Source organism: Manacus candei, unplaced genomic scaffold (genome assembly GCF_025592945.1).
Source record: "Manacus candei isolate 608988 ecotype Guabito, Panama unplaced genomic scaffold, ASM2559294v1 h1tg000086l, whole genome shotgun sequence".
NCBI classification, from domain to species: domain Eukaryota; kingdom Metazoa; phylum Chordata; class Aves; order Passeriformes; family Pipridae; genus Manacus; species Manacus candei.
In genome coordinates, this window is record NW_026138134.1 from 1102055 (window position 1) to 1128241 (window position 26187).

Sequence of the window (26187 nt, forward strand, 5' to 3'; positions counted from 1 at the left end):
TCCCTTGAATCTGTCGGCAAAAGACAGGATGCACCACTCTACCCTTCTGGCAGCTGTGGGGCAGGAAGATTAAAGGACAGCAAGATTTTTTCAAGGTTATCAAGGAGAAAAGGTCAGACCTGCTCCTAGGCTCCCATATCCAGGATTGCATTTGATCCCCAGAACTCTCCCTGCTTTCTTCCTAAAAATCCTCCTGGCCTGGGCCTGGTTGTCAGTGGCTGCATGACTGGTCACAGCTTATTCATAGCCTTAATTAGCAGGTGTGTGAGTGCCTGTACAGCCACATTTTTAGATCTCTGGGCTCTTGCAAGCTGTTGGGGAAAAAAGAAAGGCATTATTTTAGGAAAAATAGCACTGCAAACCAGTGACATTCAGTTTGACGTGTGAGGATAAATTAAGGATGAGAATTCATTAAAGAAAACTCCTTCATCACATTCCTATGTTCAAGGAGAAACAGCTGAGTTTCAGTTGATCTTGGCTTCTTCATTGACCTGGAGCAGTAAATTTTCCCCCCTTTTAGTGTTTAAATAGTTTGTCAGTGAATGATCCCATTCATAAAGTGCTGGCGATGACAGTTCTGCAAAGCTAAATGGCACTTAACTGTGCACTCAATAAATCTGCAACAAAAATAAACACAGAGGGCAAGAGGGAAAAAAAGATTAACAATGGCAGGGAGCTAAAAAGGAAAATTAAAAAAAAATCGCTGGCAGGTATGAAAGGACATTGTCATTAAAAGTGTTTGGAGTGTATTGAGCAGCATTGCTCCCATTTCCCACCCCTGTTTGCCTGACCTTTGAATTCTCAGAAGAAGAAGGGCTGGGCTGATGTCTGGGAACTCTGGTTTTGGTCAGACAAATGTGCTGTGGGCACTGCAGAGCCACCTGTCCCTGTCTCTGGGCAGGTTCCTCATCCACTGGCACCCCCTGAATTAGCCAAAGGACTCGTGGAAAGCAAAATTTGCATTTATGAAATGGTAACCCTGATTCCATATAGGAAAAATGAAGGCAAATCCCCAAATTGATGAAAGCAAGAACCAGACTGAGGAGGGAAATTAGAACAGAAAATCTGGAACTACTACAATCCAGTAAGAAACAAATCTCATGTCACAAACAAGATCCTTATCACAGAACCACAAACCCCAAGAGCAAAAGTTTTAATAAACCAACCCAACACTGAAAAAATGCCACCTGTATTTAAGAACTGGGAAGAAAATTTGACATAACAGACTTGAATAGCCTCAGAAAATAAAGCAACCCCAAACATAGAGGATATACGGGGAAATGGGATAATGTGGGAAGATGTTTGCTGTGGAAAATCTCTCTCTTCAATAGGATGATGGATTTTCTGGACAAAGCAAGGGCCATCCACCAGCAATTTGTGTAGACTCTCTAATTCTGTAAAGGGAATTAATAACTTCACTGACAAAAGCAGGGGGTTGTGTGAGAGGGTCCAGAGATCTCAGGAAAACATGTTCAGAGAGAGACAAGTGGGCTCAAGGAAGTTTATTAACAGAGTTGGTCAGGATCCTGACTGAGACTAATTTTATGTAAGTATTTAATTAAAACCACGGGCAGTAAAAGCAGCGTTGAGCCATCAAAGTTTGCTGATGACAAAAAGCTGAGTCAGATTGCCATTCCCCAAAGGAATTGTACCATCTGCAGGAAAACAGGAGATGGAGGACGGGAGCACAGGAACAAGGGAGGACATGGAAGGAGCAGACCATGAGGGTGGTAATCACTGAATGATTAAATGAGGTCTCTGGCTACCAAAATCAGGTGGCCCACCTTCAAAAAACCAGCAATTTGAACTCCAAAATGAGCCAGATAAAGATATCTGGGGTGGAGGCTACACTGCTGTGAGACCTTTGCTGCAGCAACGTGTGTAATTTTCATCACCTGTGTTCAAGAAAGATAAATCCAGCCTGGAACGGAAGCAGCAGGAGGATATGGGAGTGATCCTGGGAAGGAGTTTATCTCATGGGACAAGCCTCCAGGAACCTGGCAGGATAAAGGCTGCTCTGAGATCTGATCCCCAGCTTTAAATACCCAGGGAGAGAAGCAGCAGAGAGGGAGAACTGCTTGTGCTAGTGGACAATGCCAGGGAAAAAATAAAATGCAGTGAAATGGAACATAGAGAAGCGTAGATAGAAAATGTAATGAAGGGCTACCACAAGAACTGGGCTCTGCAACAGCTTTCTAAGAGGAGTAGAAACCTGAAAAGCCCCTCAATTTGTTTTTAAACAGAGACTGAAATATTTGTGAAAGAGAAAGGATGAACAAACACATGGAATTGCAACAACCTGGCCATATTATCCCAACAGACCCTGCTAATCCTGACTTTTATCTCCTGCCATGGTACAGGATCCCAGCTTGAAACCCCCCCCGCCCAGCACTAACACACAGAACCTTGTTGCACAGGGAAAAGGGGAATATTTGTGTTATATTTCACAAGTATCCTTTTCCCAGTCTGATGATGTTGTAACTACTCTGAGTTTAATCAAAGTGAGCAGTAAGAAAGAATGAGCAGGAAATAAAACTGATAAAAATAGGATCCCCCGAAGAGGACACACAGCTCTGAGGAGCACTTGGAACATCAGTGGTTTGGCAACACTCCCCTGTTTACCTGCTCCAGGTTTATTGCCCACAACTAGAATTCAGTTTCTTTGCTAACAGCAGGTCTTGAAAAAGAGAGAAAATCTAGAAAGTTTTGTTTTTCTGGAAGGAAAAAAGCATCCTGCCTTTGATGGATGTGCAGTAAGTCCTGACTTAGGGGAACCGCAGCTGGGGGAGACACGTGTGACACCCTCCAAAGGGCTCTGTACCTCCAGAGAGCTGCTTGGAAGTCAGGATTTGTCCTGGGTGTCTCAGAGTCTCAAAGTCAAAGTGAGACAAGGGCTCATCTTGGCCCTTGTCCCACACAAACTGCCCGCGCACTGAGGAAATCAGGGAAAGCTCCCTCTCTACTGCCTCGGGCTCCCCACAGATCTGCCTGAGCAGATGGGCTGTGTCCAAAAGGTCAACGTGCTTGGTCTAATCCAGCCCAGGGCTGGGAGCCAGGGAGCAGAGCATTCCCTGGGCAGGGGTTCAGGGAGAGTGTTCCACAGCTTTCCAACAGCACCGTGAAGGGGAGGAGCAAGTTCATGGTCTGCTGCTCATCCCTTGTGGTGACATGACAGGAGCAGAGGGGCAGGTCCTGGGGAAGGGGAACAATGAACCTCAGACTGAGCAGGGAAATGACTGGCTGATGCTTCAGGAATGACTTATTCCCTCTCTCCTCGAACTTGGAACAAATGCCAAGCCATGCTCTGCTCTCTGACATCTTCATCTCACTGCACCATGGGTGACTTTTCACTGCATGAATGGATCTAATTATTACCTCAGGGGTAAATATTCACTGAGGCACACGGAGAATAAGGGAGGTAACTCCCAGTCTGGGCTTCTAATCCCATTATCAGACACCTCCTCAGCATCATTATCCTAAATACTACAAAATGAAACACAGGGGGAAAATACCACTGTCTTTCCAGTAATGAGAAGCATGGACAGGAGAGGAAATAATTTCTCTGAGTCATGTTCCCCACCCAAATAATAGAAATATCTCTGTGTGGAGGAGCAGATGACGTTATGCATTAGCTGTTGTTAATTTTCACCATGAAACAGCTCCTGGGTGCAAATCCCAACATGGAAAGGGAGGTGGCCTAGATCTTTGCTCTCTTTGAGGTTTGCAGAGAGTTGATGCTCTGCATCCCTTGTTTGCAAGGGATCAGGCCTCTCAGACTGAAGCTGTGCTCCTCCAGTCCTCCCACACCAATCCAGGGATGGGCACAGGCACAGGAAAAAGGGTGAGATTGTTCTGGATACAGAAATTGTCCTGGTATGGAGCTTGTGGCTTGGGAGCAGCCTCAGGCGTCAGCTGTTCTGACCCCATCAGTGGGGGCGGATCACAGTTCTGGGAATCCCAGGAGGTGCAATTCCCCAGACCATGGGAACAACTCTGACCAGGAAGGGGCAGAGACAGGAAGGTTTGGAAAAGAGCTGGAATTGTGGGCAATCCAAACTTCCAGTAAGGAAAGGGAAACTTCCCTCCTGGCAGGACCATGGACCCAGAACACCAAGTGCACTAAAGGTCAGGGATGGAGGATGGAGGAGAAGTTTCTCCTCACTGAGCTGGTGCCACCAGCTCCAAACAGATTCACTGTGAGCAAGAACCCCCAGCCTGTGACCTGCTTGTGTATTTATCACTTATAATCCACCACTTCCAAATTTTTTGCTCCTCATTTAACTACTTAATGTTTAGGAGAATCTGTGTTCTGCAGAGGCACCAGGAAAGCTCCATAGAGAACTGTGTGTTCTGGCTTTACAGATAATCTTCCCCTCTAAATGTTGACTTGCTAAAAAGTTCTTGAAAGCCCCAAAAATCTGCAGGGTTTGTATCCAACAGCCTCAAGGACAAAGCCCTGCTGTTTTCATGACAGTTGACACTGCTTTTTTTTCCCATTACTTTCCTAAGAGTAAATAAGTAAGAGCAGGACTATAATATCAGAATTATGAGGTGACACTGCTGGAGCAACTGCCCAAGCTGTGACAGGAAAGGATGCTGCTGAAAGCTTTCCCCACTGGGTTCCTTCTTGCATAAATACCAGGACCTGACTGACTTCAGGCAACTCTCAGACCTGCTCCAACTTAATTCCCATTCTGCAACAGCCTCTCTGACATCTCATGGGACTGCAGGGTCTCTTCTTCATAGGTCAAACCTGCCTGAGCTCATTGGGGTCTGTAAGAATCAGCATGAGAATTGGGTTTTGCATCTCTGATATAACTAATAAAGATTTTGCTTCAGTTTAAGTAAGAGCTGGGCTCTGGGTGTTGTGAGAATGGTGAAGTGTCCAGGAACTCAACCTTTACCACCTGACAAGGCTTGTTTGGGAAGGACATTAATGGTCCTCGTGTGGGAATTGCAAAAGGCCTGAAATATTTCACTGTTGTTTTATCTACAAGGGTTTGGTTCCTTTGGTTTATGCAAATAGCAGAAGCATTTGCCCAAGGGGTAACCAGCACTTCCTCCCCTTTTGTTAGTGCTCCAGCACATTCAGCCGCCTCCTTCCCCAGGAAACTTTGGGTTCTGAAATTCCTCCTTGATAAATTTGTTTCTCACTGAGCTCTGGAGGGAAAGCCCCTCCTCCCAGCTGCCTGCAGGAAGGTTATCCAGGAGCAGATGATTTCAGGAAACTCTCTTAGTGAGTAACACTTTCTATTACTCTCAGTTGTTTGACAAAACAGGAGCTCGCGTGTTTCCAGCAGTGAGCTGACCTGTCAGAGCAGCCGGGGGGGTTCCCTGTCCATTGGCAGCCGAGCAGCCCCTCTCCCTTTGGAGCAGCCCCTCTCCCTTTGGAGCAGTCCCTCTCCCTTTGGAGCAGCCCCTCTCCCTTTGGAGCAGCCCCTCTCCCCTTGGAGCAGCCCCTCTCCCTTTGGAGCAGCCCCTCTCCCCTTGGAGCCGCCTCTTTCTCTGTTTGGAGCCACCTCCCCCTTTGGGAGAGATCCCAGCAGTGAGAGGTTCCCTTCCCAGCAGTGTCTGTAATCATTCCATTGCATTGGGACAGTACATTACAGGAGGTTCACAATATGAGAAGGGTCTGGAATTGGGGGGCAAAGCCTAGAAACTGGGTAACTGGTTTAAAAAAAACCCCAACAACCAAAATAATTCTCTTTCTTCTGGGGGAAAATATATTTAAATTTTAGCCTGCATTGAAAATCACCCTCATGAACTCAAACTGCAAGACTTCAAGGTCTAAAGCTTGTTTCCAGTTATAGATTCCTAGACACAAGACAAGTGATAGGTTGAGTGGGGCTTTTCTGTTTTGGTGGGGGTTTTTTATTGTATTTTAACCAAATAGCTCTAATTTAGGAGATTTAAATGGCAACTTCAGTGTAAAAACAAAAAGCTACTGTGCTCCAAAGATTGATGTCCCCAGACCACCTCTTCTTCAGTTTACAATAAAACCTGATAAATCCTCCTTGGCAGTACCAGACCCTGGGAAGAAAGAGGAGCTGGGTTCTCATGGGGTATCCATGCCCAACATGTAAGATTCTGTAGGATCTAGGTTTCACCAAATCTCTCCCTTTGTCAAGTCACAAATTTGGGCTCAAATCCAGTATTGTAGCCTAAGTCTAATCCAACTGTTCTTTACCCAGCTATGCTTTAACTTCTATTATATAAAAATAAACTTATGAAAAAACCTGTCAGTCATCATCATTGCACATGTAGCTAAACCCTAGAAAAATCTCACTTTACAGAAATAGAGTTTTATCTGTCCAAAAAAATAGTTGACTTTTCACCACAATTATTTTCCCCCTAATTTTTATATTTATGTAGTTTCATCATGTAGTTTGATGCAGTTAAACTTTTCCCTTTTGCCTTTTCTTTCACCTCTTCCTTGGCTCCTCTTTTTTCACTCATTCCTTTCTTACTCTCCTTTTCCATTTTGCTGCTGAAGAAAGATGATGGAAAGAGGGGGGAACGCTAAACCCACCCAAACACCAAATTTCATTGTACTGGCCTGAAGCTAAATGAATCCAGATTTTTTTTTCCTTGTTCATCCTTGCTGGGACCTGGGGGAACCAGCCTGTGGGATGAGCTCAGAGCTTTGCAGAATTATCTCGGCAGTGGGTACAATCAGAGGTGGGTCCCAGCCAGAACTCCGGATATGAGCACTTTCCATCCCTGCAGGGGAGTCTGGATTTCGACACCGGGGCTTGTTCCTCGCTGTCAGGACTGGAACTGGAAGCCAAACACCCCTGAACTTCAGGAGGTTCAGCCCCCAAGGGCTCATGTCTCTGGTCAGGCTCCTGGGATGAGCAACCAACACTCCTGGGACAGCAGCTCCTGGGAGGCACAACACTCACCAGCCTTTTATAGAAATAAAAGCACCTTCAGGAGCCACTAAAGGCCCTTGGACAGCCCTTGGCTGTCACTCTGGGGGTGCAGGTGAAGCCTCTTTGTGCACATTCCCTCAGTCTCCAGCCCAGGGAGCAGCAGTTTGGCCTCACATCTGAATTAAGGCCAAGAGGCAGAGCCAGCACAGGGACAGCACAGAGACCTGTGCTGTTCTTTCTGGGTCTCAGGAGCTGGGAACAAACTCAACTCACAGCCACAAGAGCTGGGCAGCACCATAGCCCTTGTTAGGGGCTAAACTCCAAAGCTAAACTTCCTCCAGCCCAGCTCAGCTCAGCCCAAGGCAAATGGAAGAGTTGCTCAATTCTTGGCATTCCACCAAAAATCAGCCCAAAGGAGGAAAAATCTTAAAACAAAAGAAAAAGCAACACTTGCCTCCCAGCAATGGGTGGGATCAGTATGTTCAGTTCCACCAGAATTTGTAGATGTTTTACTCCAACATGGAGCAGACAAGAAGGATGAAAAGATTTAGGCAAGAAATTCAGTGGTTCCCCCCTTTCTCCCCTGCTGTTTCCTCTCCATCCAAACACACGTTCGGATCGTGCTTTCCATGGACACTCCGGAGATTATCAGGAGAGTCAGTGAAAGTCATTCAGTGTGAGCAGAGCAGAGGGTGTTCTGAGGGCTCATTTTGCACTTAAACAATCACATTGAAAAATCAGATACTGAGATTGCTACTCTGACAAAGGAGGAACAAAAACATCTTCAGTGTCTTATGGACTCATTAAAAACTAGCCCAGGCAGTTGGAGTATTGCATTTTCACCCAGATTGACTCATAAGTGATTAGAATGGGATTAACAAGGAAAAAAAATAATTAAAACATCACTGGAACTGTTCCCACTACAAAATGGGGCTGAGTCAGAAGCAATTATTTTCATCTGCGAAGTGGGAAATGTCATTTTGTAAAACTCACTTTACCCTTGGCTGGAAAATGGCCAACTTTGCTTTGCTTGGGGTTTAGACACATATCCTTAAAATTTTTGGAAATTTTTTATTTTCATTCTTATCCATTTCATTGGACAGTGCAGAAACCCCACACACCACTTCCTAGTTCTGGGCAAGAAAGTGATTTCCCCCCCTGTTTCTTCTTACCTAAATCTATCAAAATTGTTCAGGAATTTAGACAAATCCATTGGGCACAAAAAGCAAAAAAACTACCAAACTCACACTCATTATTATTGTATGGAATATGCTTGGGTTGAATGAAAGGCTAAACACTGAAATTCCCAAAATGCTGTGTTTAAAACACACCTCTGAAATTTATCTTGAAAAATTAATAAAATCTCAGAATGGTTTGGGCTGGAAGGGACCTTACAACTCATCCCATTCCAGCCCCTGCCATGGGAAGGAACACCTTCCATAGACCAGGTTGCTCCAAGCCTTGTCTAGCCTGGCCTTGAGAACAGATTCACTATATTTCACTTTGAACCCAGACAAGTTAAAATATCTTTGATGCCTTCCCTGACAGTCAGCTTTTTGTTTCTAGAATGTTCTCCATGTAAAATTTGATTTAATCAATTATTCAGGCTTATAAGTCAATGGAGTAGAGATTCTTGCACAGGGTTTTTTTGTAATCTGATGGTGAAACTCATTATTAGACAAATTATTTCCAGTAAATTGCTCTCTTCACCCTCCCCGAGTACTGTGGCATTTCAGACTTGTGCAAACATTTTATTTTGAGATAAGAGTGCTGATGCCACTATCCAAGAACAATAGAGGATGATTATGGATCTGAGAGACCATCTAATCTAATTCCTGTATAAACAGGCTATAGGCCTTTTTTAAATTAAATGCCATTTCAAGGCCAATAGATACGGTTGAACTAAAGCACAGTTCTGGAAAGAAAAGTGGAAAAAAGACATGCACGGATAAAAATGTGCAAACAACACACTCCAGGCAAGTGCCAAAATCCTGCCCCACCACCTTTGCCTCTCACTGTGCCTGTCATGAGCCTGTCAGGGCTCCGTGGAAAGAAAAAATGTCCAAAGACAACCAAATTTTGATGCATTTTAATGGCAGAGGAAAGACTTTGCAGCTCCCAGCTGTTTTCAACACAACTGGCAAGAGGGAAATGTTTTATCTCATTTCCATCTCACATAGGAAAAAGGAGCATAAGAACCATCAAATACCTGAGGGTTTCCAAGATCTTTGTAAATGAGCTTTGCTGTGGTAAGTCTGGATTAGGTTTAGGTGCAAACCTGTAAATGCACTTCAAGCAGTAGTTGCCTTTTCCCAAGTGGATTATTGTGTGTTAAACACACGGTGAGTGGAGCATGTCCCACCCTGGCTTGGTTGAAGGTAGCTGGAGTTTCACCACCTGAGCATTACTGGATTCAGGTAATCCCATCCCAGAGCTGATGCAGAGCTGTAATTAGACACTTCCAAACACCTCTGAGCAAGAAACTGGGGAGAAAAGAAACCCTTTCTCCCCTCTCAGCTCTCCTTGGATAAGGCACTGGAGATCTCTGGGTGTAATCCTTGCCACCATCCCAAAAAAGGGATATTCAGAAATCATCTTCACATTGTCACAAAGAGACATTATTTGGGTGTCCAAAACTGGAGCAGGGGAAGTGACAGAAAATAGTGCCCTGGGTCTGACACATTCACCCAGTGACAAGTGGCATTTACACCCTCACCTTAGCAAGGTACTACAAGTAGTTTACACAGAGCTTTCTGTGCAGGAAAGTCTGATGACTCCCCTTTCTCCAGGTTTTGTTAGAATAGAAAAAACAAGCCCAAAAAAGTCCCTGTCTAACACTCTGAAGTGAGAATCTCTGAAAGAGAAACAACCACCACAGCGGTTTGATTTATATATTTAATTTTTAATTAAAAAATAAAGGTTATCTTAATACATCTCTTGCAGCCTTTGGGCAAAATGCACCCTTACCAAGACTTTATGAAACATGATGCACATCTATTCTTGGCACACATCTTAAACAAACACCAACTTTCTGCAGCAACTTCTGAAATCCATTATCCTGCCCAAACCCTGAAAACATTGAAAAGTTCATTTAAAAAAAAAAACCTACAAAAATTAGTAGTGGGCCCAAAGCAAAAATCCCAGATCCAAGCATCCCAAAGCTTTTGGAGCAGACTGAAATCCAAATCCTCATCTCATTCCAAGTTTAATCCTGGATCCCTGCAAATTCACAGACACGGCACCCAAACAACCCAGAGAGATGCAATTGGAATCCTGACCCGGGAGAGGATCTCCCTTTGGAAGCTTTGAGCTCACCCTGGGCCAAAGCAAACCTGGTGGTCTGAGCCCCTTCCCAGAGTTGTTTGAAGATGGGCTTATCCCTGATGAAATCAGGGTTGGTTACAGGAGGAAATGGTGCTATTGGAGCTCCCATTCCTTGTCTGCCGCTGGTCCGAGACCAGGTCAAGCTCTTTGTTCTTTTGCACAACTCCAGGGCAAGGGTAAAGCCAAGAGAACACCCTGAGCCCTCCAGCCCAGCCACACCACACACCTCTGCCTCCCACCTTCCCCTGGACCTCTCCAGGAGCTGTCTTGGGGTTCCAGATGTGCTTTCCCTGGAATCATGTTCAGGCCCCCATCCCAAAGCTCCCTCACCAGAGGAACAGGTTGGCACCACTCCCGCGGGATGTCTTTGTTCCACCTGGCCCACGATGGCTGATTCCCAAAGGCACAAAGTGACCAATCTTTACACTTATGCACAAGGTCTACATATATATATATATTTATATATATATGTACACACACACCATTACATACATATTTAAATATATATATACATATATATATTTGGGTTTGGTTTTTCTCTTTTATCTCTTTTTTGCTTTCCTTTTTCCCTCCTTTCTTTCCCTTTTAACTTAGTGGTGTAGTCTCCTCTGAGGAGGGCTCTGGTATATGTTCTGGAGATTTCTCTGTCTCCAACGCGGCTTCTTCTGGCTTCTCCTCTGTCAGTTTAGGCTCCTCAGGGGCTTGAGATCCCTCTGGCTCCTGACTCTGGGCCTGGCTGTTCATTTTCTCCTCTGCTTCAATCTCCTCCGAGGTGGGAATGGAGTTTTTCTTGGGGCGGCCTTTGGGCTTCGTTGGAGCTTCCTGGCCCCCCTTCAGCACCTGGAGCAAAGAGATGAACCATCAGGATCAACTTGAACTCCATCCTGTTCCTGTGTCTAATTCCCTCTCCCTTCACACCATCACTGCAGCAGCAAGACTTCCAGCCAAAGATCTGTATCCAAGCTAATCCCAAATTGGTTTGAAGTGGCAGTAACTGTCACATACATTCCAAGGAACAGTCTAGAACTGCATGTCCTCTCCCAGATCAAAATTCACGAACACCTCCACTGGAGAATGTCACAGCATTGTGGTTCCCAACCAGGACTTATTGCATGGGTCTCCTTTCTAAAAAGGTCTTAACTGGGAAAGGGCCACAAAGCTGAGGATAAGTGAAAGAGGAGAAAAGAAGAGATGAAAGGCAGGAATTAGCGATATCAGCTCTCCAAACTGCACTGTTTTCTGCAGAGCAACACAACCTTTTTGTCTGTGCACAGAACCAATCCCAAAGCACTGAGATCACAGGAGTGCCAAAAATGCAGAGGGAGATATTTTGGTTCTTCCCTCTGTTCTACTCTCATTTCTTTCACCCCTTTGCTTTGCATCCTTCCCCCTGCCTGTGTCCCCCCTTGCCCACCACACATGCTGCAGTATGAACACGTTAAAAAAAGAGACCATCTCTAGGAAAAACGATCAAGAATAAAACCAAACTTGGTATAAATAGACTCAAATTACTGACAGGATGCTCAGCTTTCAAATCTGTTCTTTTGCAACTAGTTTTTAAGGACCGTGGGGACATGACAAGGAACCACTCACCATTTTCTTCCACTTCATCCTACGGTTCTGGTACCACGTCTTCACCTGGAGCTGAGTCAGCCCCAAGGACTGGGCTAAGTCGAGCCTGGGAGACAAAACAGACACTGAAATGAGTTTACAGAGGACAAGAAGAGCTCAGATGCCAGGTACAGTCAATCCAACACTGTAAGAGCATTCAACAGTGTCCTCTGATCTGTTGTTTTGAGAACAGTCCCACAAAAGCAGTAAATACCGTGAATTTAGGATGTAAAGACAGAGGCTGCTATGGAAGAAACAGGAATATTTAGGTGTTTTCAGACTCTCTGTTCCCTTTTCTCCTCCTAGAAGTCACAGGGTTTGCCTGCCCTCTTGGAAACACAGACCTGCTGCACTCCAACCACTGACACTCTGTGTTTGCCCATGACTTGGGGACATCACATCCCTGAAAAACAGGCCTCTGCTCTTTGAAGCAAACACGTAGGAACAGACACCAGCATCAGTCTGCCTTTGAAAGTGCTACTCTTTGTATTACATTTCTTCTTCACTACCTACATAAATCATAATCCTTTCCCATTTCTAATGGAACAGGAGTACATCTTAATCTATTCATTTCATCAGCACTCTGCCATTGTAGGCAATTTGGGCTTATAAGGGAATTCATTATTTGTGTGTTTTGCTTCAGGATCTGAGTGGCAGACAACCTGTAAGCCTCATTCATCCTCCACAAATCTCTAACCCAGGCAAGTTCATGTGAAGCCATTCATTATTTCTATATTAAACCCCAGGATATGAGGCAAATGCAGCTCAGGGTAACTCCTGATCCTTCCCCACAGGTGACAGCACACGAATGTGGCAGTTTTGTAATGGAAGTGCACAAGGGATGGGGTTGGAAATCCTCAGCAATGCCAGGAAAGTGCCCCACGGAGTCACATGAGTCCTGCAGGTGGGACAGCTCCAACTCAGAGTCACATTCCAAAGTGTTCTGGATTCTGTGACTTCTTGGCAAATATCTTCTTGCCTTTGGATGGGGGAGCACATTTGTCAAGGTTGAGTTTTTCATAATAAAACTCTTATTTCAGTTGGGCTCCTGGGACAACGAGACTTGTATTTTCAAGCACCCACATCCCCCACACCACCTCCCTGGGCTCCAACTCACTCTCATGGATTTCTGCTTCTCCCCCGCTTTGGAATCACTCTGGACCTGCAGGTTTGTTATGCCACCACATAATGTCTGTACCCCATTGATTTAAGATGTCATTGCTGATATTTAAGAGCAAAATCTGGCAGTTGTTGCCCTGTCACACCACACTCCCTCACTACCAATAAACCAGGTACTCCAGGTGCCCTCCCAGGGGTACAATCTTCTGTCCAGGCCAAAAGCTGCAGGAGTGAACATGGATCACAATTCACTGCTTTGCCATCACGTTTCCAGCCAGGAGCTGACAGAGAGAAACACAGCTTGGCCAACTCTTGGTGACTTAGTTCACATGTCCTGTAACTCTTTGACTACCTGCAAGCAGGGTGCCACCTCTTGCCACACACCTCTATCACCAGCACTGCCTGGAAACCCAAGGAAACAAACACAGGGGATGTGGTACGTGGACAGGAATTGCTCATCAGCCCCAAACGTGTACAAAGCCAAGGAACAGTCACATGATAATGTTAATTAACAGCCTGAAGGGCTTCAGCAAGTGTCAACCATCTTGTGAAATGAAGCTGTGAGGAGTCAGTGCATTAGGAACTCTGCTGTGAGACAGGGTGGCCATGGCCAGGAAATCTGGTCTTGCTGTGACCCTTGGCTTTGGTGACAGGCAGCAGAGAATGCCATCTTCAGTTTAAATTTAAATCCAGGGCTGGGGTACCTTTCAAACCCTCTCTAGGTTTACAAACTTCATAGGAATTGGATGGGTCTTTTTCCTGTACCTCCTCTAGGTTTACAAACTTTGTAGAAATTGGATGGGTCTTTTTCCCTATAATTTAAATTTGAAGAGTAGAATTGAAAGCCTTTAAAAAAGCTAAAGCCTCTCTTAGTTTGGTTTGCCCATGTGGTACCAAGTAGCCCCTAAGAATTCACCTTTTCCTTCAAATGACAAAGAACTTGCCTGTGCCTTTGCAGGCAGAAGTCAACTCCAGACAACCCTGGCTCTGTTTTCCAAGCTGATGGACAGGACACACTACCTTCCCACTGAATTGCTACCCAAGCTGCTGGCTGGAGCCAGATCGGCAGCCAGCTGGAGAGCCAACCCTCAGGTGCCATGGACACTCACCATCCCCCACCAGAGCTCAGGGCAAGACAGGCTCCATCTTTTTTCAAGTGTGCAGCAGGAGTGGGAAAGACAGAGAGCTCTTGCTCTGTACCTCTGAGCCTGGAGATCTGCTCCAAGCACATACATCACAGCTGGCATTTCCACTGATGTGCTCTATTCCTGTCACCTTTGATCCCAGGAGAAGTTAGCCTTGAATTTGAATCTGGCCACCCAGCAGCCAGTCTCTAACATGCAGCTGCCGTGGGTCTGAGCTGGTCCAGGAGGCTCCTGACTGCAGAGGGCTGAATTCCTGCCGGGTCCATCCCCATGAGGACATTGTGAGTGTTCAGCCCTGCCCACCCAGGGCTGGCAGTGAGGAGTGGTTTGATCTGGATCTCAAGTCACAGCAGAGCTGCAAATTAAACTGAGTGCTGTCCACCTTTGAATGATTTAGGGAAATCTGCATCATGAAAGGTAAGACAGGGAGGAATGAGGTTGTTATACTTCAATCTTCATCAAAAACTCACCAGCTCCAAAGTTTTGTTTTCCTTTGGTACCATCCCCCTGTGCTCTGAAGTGCCAGAGCTGCAGGAGTGTTTGGCCAACGCTCTGAGCACAGGGTGGGATTGTTGGGGTGTCTGGGCAGGGCCAGGAGTTGGACTGATTATCCTTGAGGGTCCCTTCCAACACAGCCCATTTTGTGATTTTATGGTCTGCCCACGGCCTTGGCCAATGCAGAGACCTCTCTGTGGAGCCAGAAGGCAGCACATCCACAGGGAGTGTTCAGTGTGGGGACAGCTGAGCAGGGCTGGAGCAGCCCTTCTGTTCATCCCTGATCCTGCTGTGAGCCACTGACCTACCTGTCAGGGGTAGAGAGATACTTCTGCTTCTGGAATTTCTTCTCCAGGCCCACGAGCTGGATCTCGGTGAAGATGGTCCTACTGCGGCGCGGCTTCTTGATCCTGGGCGTGGGCTGCTCTGCCTCCGACTCGCTGCTGCCCTGGGCCTCGCTGGCCACGGGCTCCGAGCCCCCAGGGCCCAGGCAGGGCTGGGCTGGCAGCACCCGGGAGCTGGTGGCAGCGGGGAGCAGGGGGGGGACCACGGAGGGCTGCCTGGTGATGACGGAGATGAGGGGATACGCCCGCAGAGAGGGGGAACCTGGCAGGGAGGGAAGCAGAGGGGGAGAAAGGTCACTTCAGTGGCAATGTGTTCAAGTGGTGGGAGCACTTGGGGACAGGAGGGAGACAGGAATAGCTGTCCTGGCTCTGTCATTCGCTTGTTAAATCACAGGATCACAGAACATGCTGAGTTGGAAGAGTCCCACCACGGTCATGGAGTCCAACCCTCAGCCCTGCACGGGACCATCTCCAAATGACCACAAGCAGCTCAGTTCCCCTCTCTGGCCTGTTCCTTCCCACATGGATGAATTCCTATGTCATCTGCTCTAGGTCACTCTGCTTTGGCAAGGGGGTTGGACTGGATGATCTCCAGAGGTCCCTTCCAACCTCCCCTACTCTGTGATTCTCCCAAGCTGCACAGCTTTCCCTGGGCGGGGGTGTCTTGCCGGGTCAACCCAGGGAAGGAAGGATTGCCTTTCCACTGACTAGTTTTTCTCTTTGTAGGGGCTGTTATAACACACCCCAATGAAGTCACGTCTAATTACCACAAGAGATGAAACTTCAAGCAAATGTTGAAATCTGTCCCCATTCAGTTCCCAACTTTGCTTCCCTGTGGACACCAGGACAGGGTTCACTTGAGACAGTCACCTCATCTCCCCTTCCAGCCAAGAGACAACACAGTTCAATTCACAGCTCATTCCCTGCATCACATGAATCACACTTGCAGCCTCCGTTGTCCACACTGACCATATAGGAAGATGAGGATGAATAGGTCCCAAAAATTCTTCACTGACTCTCGACTCCACAACTTACACCAACTAGTTGATACCATCCCCATAAACGAACCAGTTCTGCTCCAATCCTTTCAGGTCGGGGCCATTCTGGGATGACAAATCCAGATCCCAAGCTCTAGAGGAAGTTCTGATTCATATCAGGCCTTCTGATTTACAGCTGTAGCCTATTCCTGCTCAGCCTTAGCCCCAGGAAATCAAATGTTCCTTTAAAATCTGGGCAGGGAAATAAGGCCACATACGGGAAACAAACACTCACTGTCAGATCCACAGCTTTGCAACCAACCCGCAGAGTCTTGGGCAAGGCACTTTCTTGCACTCATTTGCCAAATGGAAATGATCCTCCTCACCTACTTCACTGGTGGTAAAACATGGATTAAAGTTTAATGTACATAAAGTATTTGGAGATCTTTAGATAAATGGTGCTGTGGAAAGGAACGTGTTACACCAGCAGGCCTGATTGGGAAACCCTCACCATGAATCACCACTAATGAAAATGATCTACAGACCTCATGAGTCTGCTGCAGTGAGTAGCTCCTCATTGTGGAAGAGAAGAGTTCCCAGCCTGGCCTGCTGGTGACCTGTATTCCTTACTCTCCTCCCTGAGTAAAGGGTTGTAATCCCAGAAACCAGGTCCCAGGAAAGCTGTGGTGCTCAGAGGACATCAAAGAATCCCACAGAGTGTTGGTCATTGCTTCTGTCCACAACCATGGCAAGTTGTGCAAAATCCAGGCACTTACAAAGCAAGTTCGGGAAACTATTGCCAAAGCACCGTGAATCCCAACAGACTGGGATGTGAGCACGACTGTGACTACAGACTGGGGTTTAGACAGACTGCAACTTCAATCATCCTTTCTCCTCCACATCTCTGCAATGCCAAAACTCAAAATATTTCCATTGAATTGAAAGTCTTCCACTTAAACCACCAAGGAAGTACTTGAGAGATGAGATCAGAATTGCCCAGCCAACATTTAGCTTGTGTAAAGCTTTACCTACCTTTTCTTTCTGTGGATTTGTGCTGATCTACTGAGGGACCTGGCAGAAACTCTGCCTTGATTTACAACCTCTGTGCCTGTTCAAAGACCATAAATAAGGACAGAGCATGCTGTCCTTTGTTTTACACTACTAATCCTGTGCTCTCTGATACTTCTGCACCCTCTGACACCAGCCAGTTACACAAAGGTAAACCAGAGCCTGCTCCCATATCCTGTATCCTCTTCGTCAGCACCCACTGACACCTGGGATAACAAAAATATGCCGACCCACCAATGGAACAGACCATTTCCTCTCTTTCAGCCAAATATGCCAAGAAGAACCAGCCCCTCTTCCCTTTTTGAAGGGCTCCTCCATTGCCAGTGCCCTGCAGGAAATCCTGAAGCCACCTCCACCACGATGTTCCTGGGGGAGCCGTGAGCTGCGCTGGCGTCTTCAGCTGGGGCTCAGCCCTGCACCACTGCTCCTGTTCACAGAGGATCTAAGAGAAGAGGCTTCACAGATCTCAGTTCCACCCTGCTCTGAGTAAGGAGACTGAAAACTGATGCCCTACTTTACTCCCCTGGATCCAGCCTTACTACACTCCCTTATCCTGCTGTTATGGGGTCCTGGTTCAAACCTGCCCATCACAGAGCTCCTGCTCCTCTACGAGTTCATCCTCCAAACTGTATCCCATAGCCTGTCCCATTCCTCTCCTTGCTCATGGGTGGCTTTTGGCACTGGTTAATTGATACTTTTACCCTTGTAGCCCCGTATATTTCCAGGAGGGCTCTCCATAAAACACAAAATTACCAAGGAGTAATAAATCACCAGAGCTCAGAAAGCCCTGTAAGGGTCCAAGTGACTGAAACCTCTGGACAAAAGGATTTTCACAAGGAACTTTCTTCAAGGGAGGTCAGCAAAAGCTATTTGATATCAGAGCAACCAGGGATATTTGCTTTCCTGTAAGCCGTGGCAGTAGCATATGGGACTGCTTGGAGTGAGGGGAAGATAGTTACTATAGTCCCAGAGCTTATGATCTGCCTTCACCAAAGAGAAAAGTCTCCTCAGATTGTTTTTCTAATAACCAGTAGGATGAGGATGAAAAGAACTGCCTTGCTCCTTCCCCACTCAGCAGCAAGGACTCGGCTGTTTTTGCAGGGTCCGACAGTGCTCGATTATTAGAGCAGCAGATGACACTGCACTTGTTCAGGTCCGTGTTTTCAAGTGTTGAGCACCTGAATGAGGGGATTCATTTTCCCAAACGTTCAGCAGCAGCTGTGTCCTGGCCCAAGACTCAGAAAGGCTCAGCACAGGCTTATTTTTGGTGCCCACGTCAGGACACAAATTTATTTACAGCCCTTCTGAAGCTGCTGCGCGACTCGTGTGCGAGGCGTGGTTTGTAACTGCTGAGCTGCTTCGAGCTCCAGGTGGGGAACAGATCTGGGAGGCTGTTGACACCAAGTGTCATGTATTTGTTCATCATCCATGTCCCTAAGAGAAGCCTTTGCTTATGGTTTGACACCAACAGTTGTGACAGAGCTCTTAGAAACCATCATAAATAATGAAATCGCCTGCTGAGGTTCAACCCAGCTTATCCAAGCTCAGTGTTCTGCCCTCAGCCTGAGGAGGACACAGCGTGGTTGGGGCATCAAGTAAGGATGACATCTAGAGAAAAATGGGGCTTCAAGGCTGCAGATGTTTTCGGGGGGGAAGCTCCAGGTCAGAAAGGGGGCAATGCTTTAGCAGCCAACTCTCCTTGCAGACAGAGCAAACCAGAGCTCCCTGACCCCTGCTTTGCACTAGCCAGCTTTTAGATCCCAAAGAAAAAAGCCCAAGTTTAGTTTCCTGCTCTGGATCTAGTTATCCCACAGTTCAGAGGCCGCTGAAGTTGAGGTAGCCCATTGTCTCCATGAACATGACTCCCCTTAAACCATCCATACAGTTCTCACCCTGATTGAGCCGTGCCTTCCAAACACTGCGAAATCTGAGCTGGATCTAAACTTCACATCCCCTAGAGTTCAAAGGTATTTCGAGACTGACGTGGTATTATAAGAATGGAATAATTCCCTAATCTTCAACAAATTAAATGCTGGCAAGGAGTTATTGTCTGCTCAGCACTGTTGGGACATGCTCTGTCTCCCAGGGTGGGATGAATGGAAGTGAAGGGCTCTTTCCTTTCCATCCCTGCCTTTCCCAGCAGTTCCAGCTGTTGTTTCAATGTGTACTCACCTGCACTGTTGTCTGAGCACCTTTTCCAGGCCTGCCCTATTAGTCTTTTGCACATGAAAACCAAAAAGCTTCCCACAAAAGCCAGAAAGTGAGGAATTTGCTACCCTAGGAACACACTTCCTGTGGGTTATTGTTTCCATCAAAAACAACCAAGAGACCCCCAGTGCAACACCGAATCCACCAGTGGTTTAGGACTTAGGAGGTCTCAGTGCTCTTCACAGGGACAGGGGCTTCATACGGAAAAGTCACAGTTTTATCTGTTGGAATAGTCTTAATCACCCCAAAGCCTGGGGTAGTCTTGGGCTCACTTTGCTGCTAAATGCTTGGGAAGTATTAGTGTAATCCACACTTCACACCGCTCACAACTGAGGCAGTGCTGCCTCAACAACAGAATTTTTCCTGGAGTTCTTTTTTTAAGGATTTGAATAACCTCAGTTCCAAGTGGTAAGAAAGTTCTTGTCCATTCCATAAAGTCAACATCTGGCCAGTCTGCTGCTTGAACCAACCAAGAGCTAAAAGCAAAAAGGACATTGGATCTGCAGAGTGTTTTTTACCATCTGAAAACATTTTGCTTTGCTGTTTAAATTGATCTGTGTTGGCAGCCCCTGGGCAGTGAATAATAGATCTACACTAAGCACTGGCACACCACCTTGAAATGAATTGACTCACTCAAACCACACAGATCTGGGAGAACCCTGGACTCCTGTTTCCTAATTATATGTAAAATATTTGTCCTATAAATATATTGGGATTTAATGTATCCAAAGATTTTTTTCTCACTTGTTTTGCTTTTCAGCAGCAACATCCAGAAGGTGTTAGACCAGATGACCAACCCGAAGCCATCTCTACTCACCTGCTTTCTTTAAATTCCTTCTCACCACTAGATATGGCACAGTGTGTATCACCATCACTACACCAAATCACCTTGCAAAAGTTTTAATTAAAAATAAGTACTTCAAACAAATCTTCTCCCCTTCTTTTTCCCTCCCTCCTCCTCCTCCTCCCTGGCTTAATTTCAACCCCAGCAGACACAGACTAAAGGGAAGGGAAAAGGGAAAGCACTAATTAGTTGCACTGTTTGACTGCCGGCAATGGCAGAACAGTTTTCCTCCCAGGCAAACTCAGCTAATGCTGTTTTGGAAAGAAAGAAAGCAAAAGGAAGGAAAGATTTATGGATCAGCTCCTCTTGGCAGGTCAACCCTGCTTGGAGGCAGAATGAAATCTCAGTCAGAATGGGCTGCACTGAAAGGCAAATAATAAAAGAAAATGAACTTACGACTCAGGAAGGTCTATAAATCCATCATCTCCTGAGTGTCAAACAAAAGGAAACCAAGAAGGAGTTCATTTAGTAAAGAGCTGCATTTTGCTGAAGGAGCAGGCAGCCTCCTGACAGGGACGAGCAAGCCTTGAGTGAAGCAAAGAAAGCAAAGGAAGCAAGGAAATGTTGAGAATTAGTTGAACCACACACAGTTTCTTTAGTGGGGAGGGTGTTACATCTCCTTTTTCCACCACAGAGCCCCAAAGGCTTGGATTTGCCAGTCATGCCACTCTCATGGCTCTTGGTTGGATTATACCAGCGGAGCCAGGGCTGAGCAGGGAGCTGGTACAGCCCAGAAACTCAACGTGGTCCAGGAGCCAAGTGGCTGAAGACAACAGCCAGGTACCCACTGTGTGCCCAGGACACGGGATGTCCTCTGGGTCAGAGTGGGCTCCTTGGCCTTGGCTGGGGGTTGACAGAGCTGCCAAAGGCTGACCAGGGACCTGACAGGACTCTTGCACAAGGGCTGTGCTCCTCTGCTGAGTTTCCTCAGCCAGCAGGCACCACATGGACCTGCAGCACCTCTCTCGTCCATCAAAAACCCCACTGAGGGCAGCAAAGCCCTTGCTGTGCTCAGGTGTGACCCCAGCCCATCTGTTTGTGCTGATGTTGGATTTAAACCTTCTCTGCTCCATCTGCACCAGGCTCAGGCACTGAGCAGTTCCCAGACATGAGGGTCTCTTCTCTATTAACTATTAGAATCAGCTTGCATCAGGTTCCTCCCAGGACCAATGCTGTGCTCCACCAAGCACCCTGGTAATGACAGAGAGGCACCGCAAACGAGAACAGCAGAGGGCTTTGAATACACCAGGTAAATTCATATCCCCTTAGGAACAAGTGCTTAGGAGGGCAATAACCAGGTCTGCCAGACTCCTTGTGAACAGCCCAAGATCCAGTCTGGAGCAGTGCCATTAACACCTGAATGCCATGTTTGAAGGGTGATGTCTGCCCTGTGTGTGGTGGGAACACAGATCTCTCAGCCGTCCCCAGAATGGGACCTGAGCCCAGGATGTCTGGGCAGGGGTGGGCCAGGGAGGCTGTGAGCACTGTGTTGGCAGCTCCACAGCTTCCACACACCACACACGGGCCTGGGTGTTTGCCCTGGGAACACACGGACACAGAGGGGCTTCCAGGATTGGACACTCCTCGTGTCCTCTTGGAATGGGCTGGAGGTCCAGGCACAGCCACAAAGTCTTCCTAAAGCTGTCACCACAGGGCAACTGAGCCTCCAGCCCAGGGGTGATACCTATCTATGGACTTCAGTGTTTTCAGCACCCCTGCAAAAAAAGCTTGGCCAGAGATGTGGTGGCAGGTAAGGAACCCTTGTGTTGACCAGTTCAGACATTGATTCTCTTCTCATTATTTCCAGTCTTACTGTAAGACAACCCTCAGATACTCTTTTACACTTCCTACACCTCTTTGAATATTGGAATAGCTGGAAAACCTGCAGGAGATCCTCAAAGCCTTTACAGGTGCCAATTTCTCAACTCTATAATCAGATTTTTCTGTGATTATTGCATATTAAATAGGAATCCTGGAACTGGGAGTGCTTGAAAATGCTCTTTATTGCAATTCCTCTTCTCCAGCACTCAGAGCTCGGTCACTGAGAATTAACCCTGTTTTGAGAAAGGAGAATTGTCTTTGGGTTTGTTTCTTTTTCTACTTGTTCTCTTTTTCTTTGGTTACATGTGAAAACCAGTTGTAGCTAAGCTGGAGCCAAAGTCTTTACACAAGAGCAGAGGTGAAGGGCACCTCTGGGACATTTTGAAAGCTTCCAAAAATAGTTTCAAGACTCAGTCCAAATGCACAGAGACAAAATTTCCATGGGAATCATGTCACGGAGGCCACAGGAAAGCAGAGCTCTCAACCCTGAAATCTTAAGTGCAGAGCTGGAACATGAACAGACGTTGCTGGGGCTCCAAAATAGCATCAGAGAGGTTCCTTGGAGGAAAGTTTAATGGCTCCTCAACCAAAGACTGCAGGTACAGTTCAAACCATGTTCTATTTTCACTGCAATGAACCCCATTAGCCCTACAAGGACCAAGAGTCTTGCAAAAATTAAATGCAAATCTGCAACGCAGCAAAAAGTCTGCTGAGTAGCAACTGGTTTCTCCCCATTGTGGAAGAATCCAGACCCAACTGGTGGCCACAGCAAAATGCCCATGAGCTGCTGTGGAGCCAGGATTTCGCCTGTGTGTGTCCACAGAAGGAACACAGAAAACAAAAAAAAAAAAGAAAATAAGTGCAGCTAATTTTAGCACAGCTAAAACAGTCCTTTCTATAGGCATTCTGACTGAAGGTCAGTTCTTCAGGACCTGCACCTTCTGTATGAGCCAAGTGTGAGTGGCAGAAATAAGTGGCATCTGATCAAATGGTACATTTTGACATCAGCTTCTCAGGTGGGAAAAAGTTGGGGCTCATCCAGGAGTCCTGTTTTACCTTCCCTAAGAGAACAATCCCTTCTCTCTTCAATCAGTTTTTCGAGAGAGTAGGTTTTCAGCTCACTCAGTTTCAAACAAAACCACTGGTATCTGTAAACGTTAAATTAAAAGATACTCTGCCCCAAAGCATCTCTCCCCATGCAACTTCCAGAACGGTTCCCTGGGGATGATGGAGCTGGACACAGCTCCAGCTGCCCTTCTCCAGGCTCTGGAGCACTTTGAGCTGTGGTTGAGTTCAGCCCAATTTCAAAACCACCTGTGAGATCCAGGTTTTCCTCTTCAAGCCTGTCCCCATTAGCAGTGTATCAACTTCCACATAATAACAGTAATGAGTAAGTTTGGAGGGTGTGAGGTGTGTGCCACAGGCCTCCACAAAAACCAACTAGTAATGTAATTATCCTGACTTAATAATGACATTTAATATTCACATTGGGGGGTTTTATATGTTTGAGGACCTGTACCACAGTAAGTAATTGGCCTTGAACAACTGAGGAGCCCGAGAGCCTCCCTGACTGAGACTCATCCCATTCCCTGCTACCAGGGCAGATGTGGAACACCCTGCCTTACACAGGGCTGCATGAGGGGTAAGCATCTATGCTAAAACCACACTCCAAAACTCTTCTACCGCTTCAGTGCCTCCAGGCTGGCAGATCCCTGAGGGATGGCACTAGGGCTCTCCTGGCAGGGCTGGTGATCACCATTCTGACCAGCTGCCTTTATTCAGGGCCATAAGAGGGGGAGGAGATGAGAAGGCCTGGCTGTGCTGCTGTCCTGGGACTGTCACTGTGTCATGGTTCCCTGGTATCCCAGCAATGTTCAGCTGCTGAGTTTCTTCCCAGTTTCCAGAAGGATATAAGCCAGCTCCACCTGGGTGCCATGGGTTGCTCTCCTTGCACACACAGCCTTTCTTCCAGGCTGTCTGTCAAGCAGGGGAGTGTGCCAGGACCTTGTCAGATCCTCAGTGAAGAGGAAAATGTATACATAAAGAAGATTTATTTTGTTTTAAAGAAGCATTTAAAGAATCTATTTGGCCAGTACTCCAGAAATCCTTTGCAGCAAATGTGGCTTCATCAGTGCAGAATGAATCAGAACACACACCGCTGCTCTATTCTGAATTATTCTGCTCCACATACTCAAATGACAACCTGCCTTTTGGGTGGGTGCCCCCTTTGACTCAAACCCGTGTGGCCAAACTAAGTGGCTCAGAGAGGTCCTGCTGTTTGTCTGAGGCTACATAGAGGGAATCTATCTGGTATTCCTCACCTTTAGCTGATGATTCCTTTAAATCCTACTCAGTGGGAAAGGAGGTGCACTGAACACAAGCAGATCTGCCCTAATATCTCCTAGTGGGATATATGGACCCAAGGCCATCAGAGCTGAAAACAGCTCCCAAGGGATGGTGGGTTTGGAAGTGAACCTCCATTCCAGACCCTCACTGGTGGGACTCCAAGGGAGTTCTAAGACAAGGCCACACCAGTCCCAGGGAAATAACCACCAGGACATCCTCACAAATGACAGCACTCAGGAGGGCAGGGCAGTCCCTGGGACAGGAGCCACCAGATCTGTACCAAAGGACACTTGGGCTCTATTAACCAGTGTCAGCCTGAAGCTCCTTCTGTTGGATTGAGTCACATTAAAACACGTCAGCCAAGAGTTCCCTCCATTCCCAAGGATAAGGCTCAGCTCTAGAGCTCATCACCAGTTGGACCCACACTGAACAAGCAGAGTAGCCAAAGGATGACAGAATGGCTTTACAGGGAGTCTGGTCTTGGCTCCTGGGGGGGAGGAGGAACACGGCACTGGGATGACACAACTCTCAGGGTATCTCAGCTTACGGTGAAGCAAGGTTCTGTCTTCCCTGATGACAGACATGACCAGACATCAGGGGCACTGGGGAGCAACACAGGAGGCCAAGTCCAATCCTCTGTCCAGAAGGTGTCACTGGTCAAGGAGCAAGATTTGGACTTGGATCGGGAAACAGCTCATCAGAACTGAGAGGGTGGAGTTTAATGGAAGGGTAAGTCACGTTCTGTGCTTTCTGTGGCTCCCTGAGCATCCCTGCCTGGCCACCACCCAAGCTCTGAGTCTATATGGACTCGGGGCTCACACATTATGGCCATTCTTGCATCCTCACACATCTGAGAAATAAATCTGCCTCCTCCCAGGATTTCACAGTTTCTGTTCAAGTTCAAAGGCACAATGCCATGAGCGCATAAATCAATCAGCCCCTCACTTCCTGCTCTGTTAATTATTATCACAACATCCATAAGCAAACACCAGCCCTGGCCAGCTGACTGGCTGTGCACACAAAAGCACTCTTCAGGTTTCTCAAGCCCACCCTTGTGTGGCTCCAGCAGAGAGTTGCCCATAAATATCACCACCTCTTCCTGCTCCGAGCTCTAAAACACGCTGCTGAGTGACACATGGGAAGGAAGAAAGTGCAATTGTTTCCCAACACCACACTGTGTAAATTTTGCCTGATGGATCTTTTGGAAAATGCTTTTTTCTTCTTGGGAGAATAGTAGATCAGTGTTTAAAATACACAGACATCCCCCTCTTTTCCTCCTGGCTGAAATGAAAGGGAGACTTCAGCAAGTCCCACTGTTAACCTGAAAGGGACCTGTCACATCTTGGCAAAGCCTCTGCCTCTTATAACTGTGGCTTATCATCTCAAGGGTTGCTTTATTAATAATCTTGCCCCCATCAGGACACATTTAGCAGAGAGGTTGGTCTCTCTGAGCTGCATATATGATTCTTTGATCTTGCATCTGCCCTAGCAGAGAGAAAACTCATCTCTGTTTTCTCTATGGACGAAAATAAACTCTGTGGCCAATTTGGCCAAACAGCTGCACAAACAATGCAATTTAGAAGGATGCAAATGATACATGAGCAGGTTTTGTTCACAGCCTGCCCGTCCTTTGTGGCTGCCAATTAGATCAGTGATCTTAACCCAGCTCTTGTGGCTGGATAAGGAGGAGAGACGGGGAACAAAGCTGAGCATAATGCACATCACAGAGTTATTCCAGGAAGCTCAAGCCCCATTATCAGAATCTAGAGCACCTTGGAACAGCATTTCCTTCAAAACCTGATCTCTTCGGTTGAATAAGCTGACAAAGACTATGTCACAGCTTCCACCAGCACAGGGCATGGCTATTTTTACTCCCTTCACATCAAGTAACAGCACACCCATGTCACCCCCTCTATTCAACCTTAACCCAGAAAGGACAGCTAAGCTTTCACTTTTTGGATGGAGGAAAAAATACAGCTGAATTTCCAGTTTATAGAAACTTTTCTGCCAACT

General features: G+C 46.8%; 1 protein-coding gene across 1 annotated transcript in view; it reads right to left on the minus strand.

Annotated features, from left to right (window-relative positions):
- Window positions 1–10760: 10760 nt before the first annotated feature.
- Window positions 10761–26187, minus strand: part of BARX2 (BARX homeobox 2) — a 32807-nt gene continuing 17380 nt past the window's right edge. The window contains exons 2-4 of the mRNA XM_051812472.1: window positions 14875–15172; window positions 11790–11874; window positions 10761–11036 (exon numbers count right to left, since the gene is read on the minus strand). Of these exons, the coding sequence (XP_051668432.1) occupies window positions 10782–11036; window positions 11790–11874; window positions 14875–15172 (638 nt within the window). The 3' untranslated portion in view covers window positions 10761–10781. The remainder of the gene's footprint in view (window positions 11037–11789; window positions 11875–14874; window positions 15173–26187) is intronic.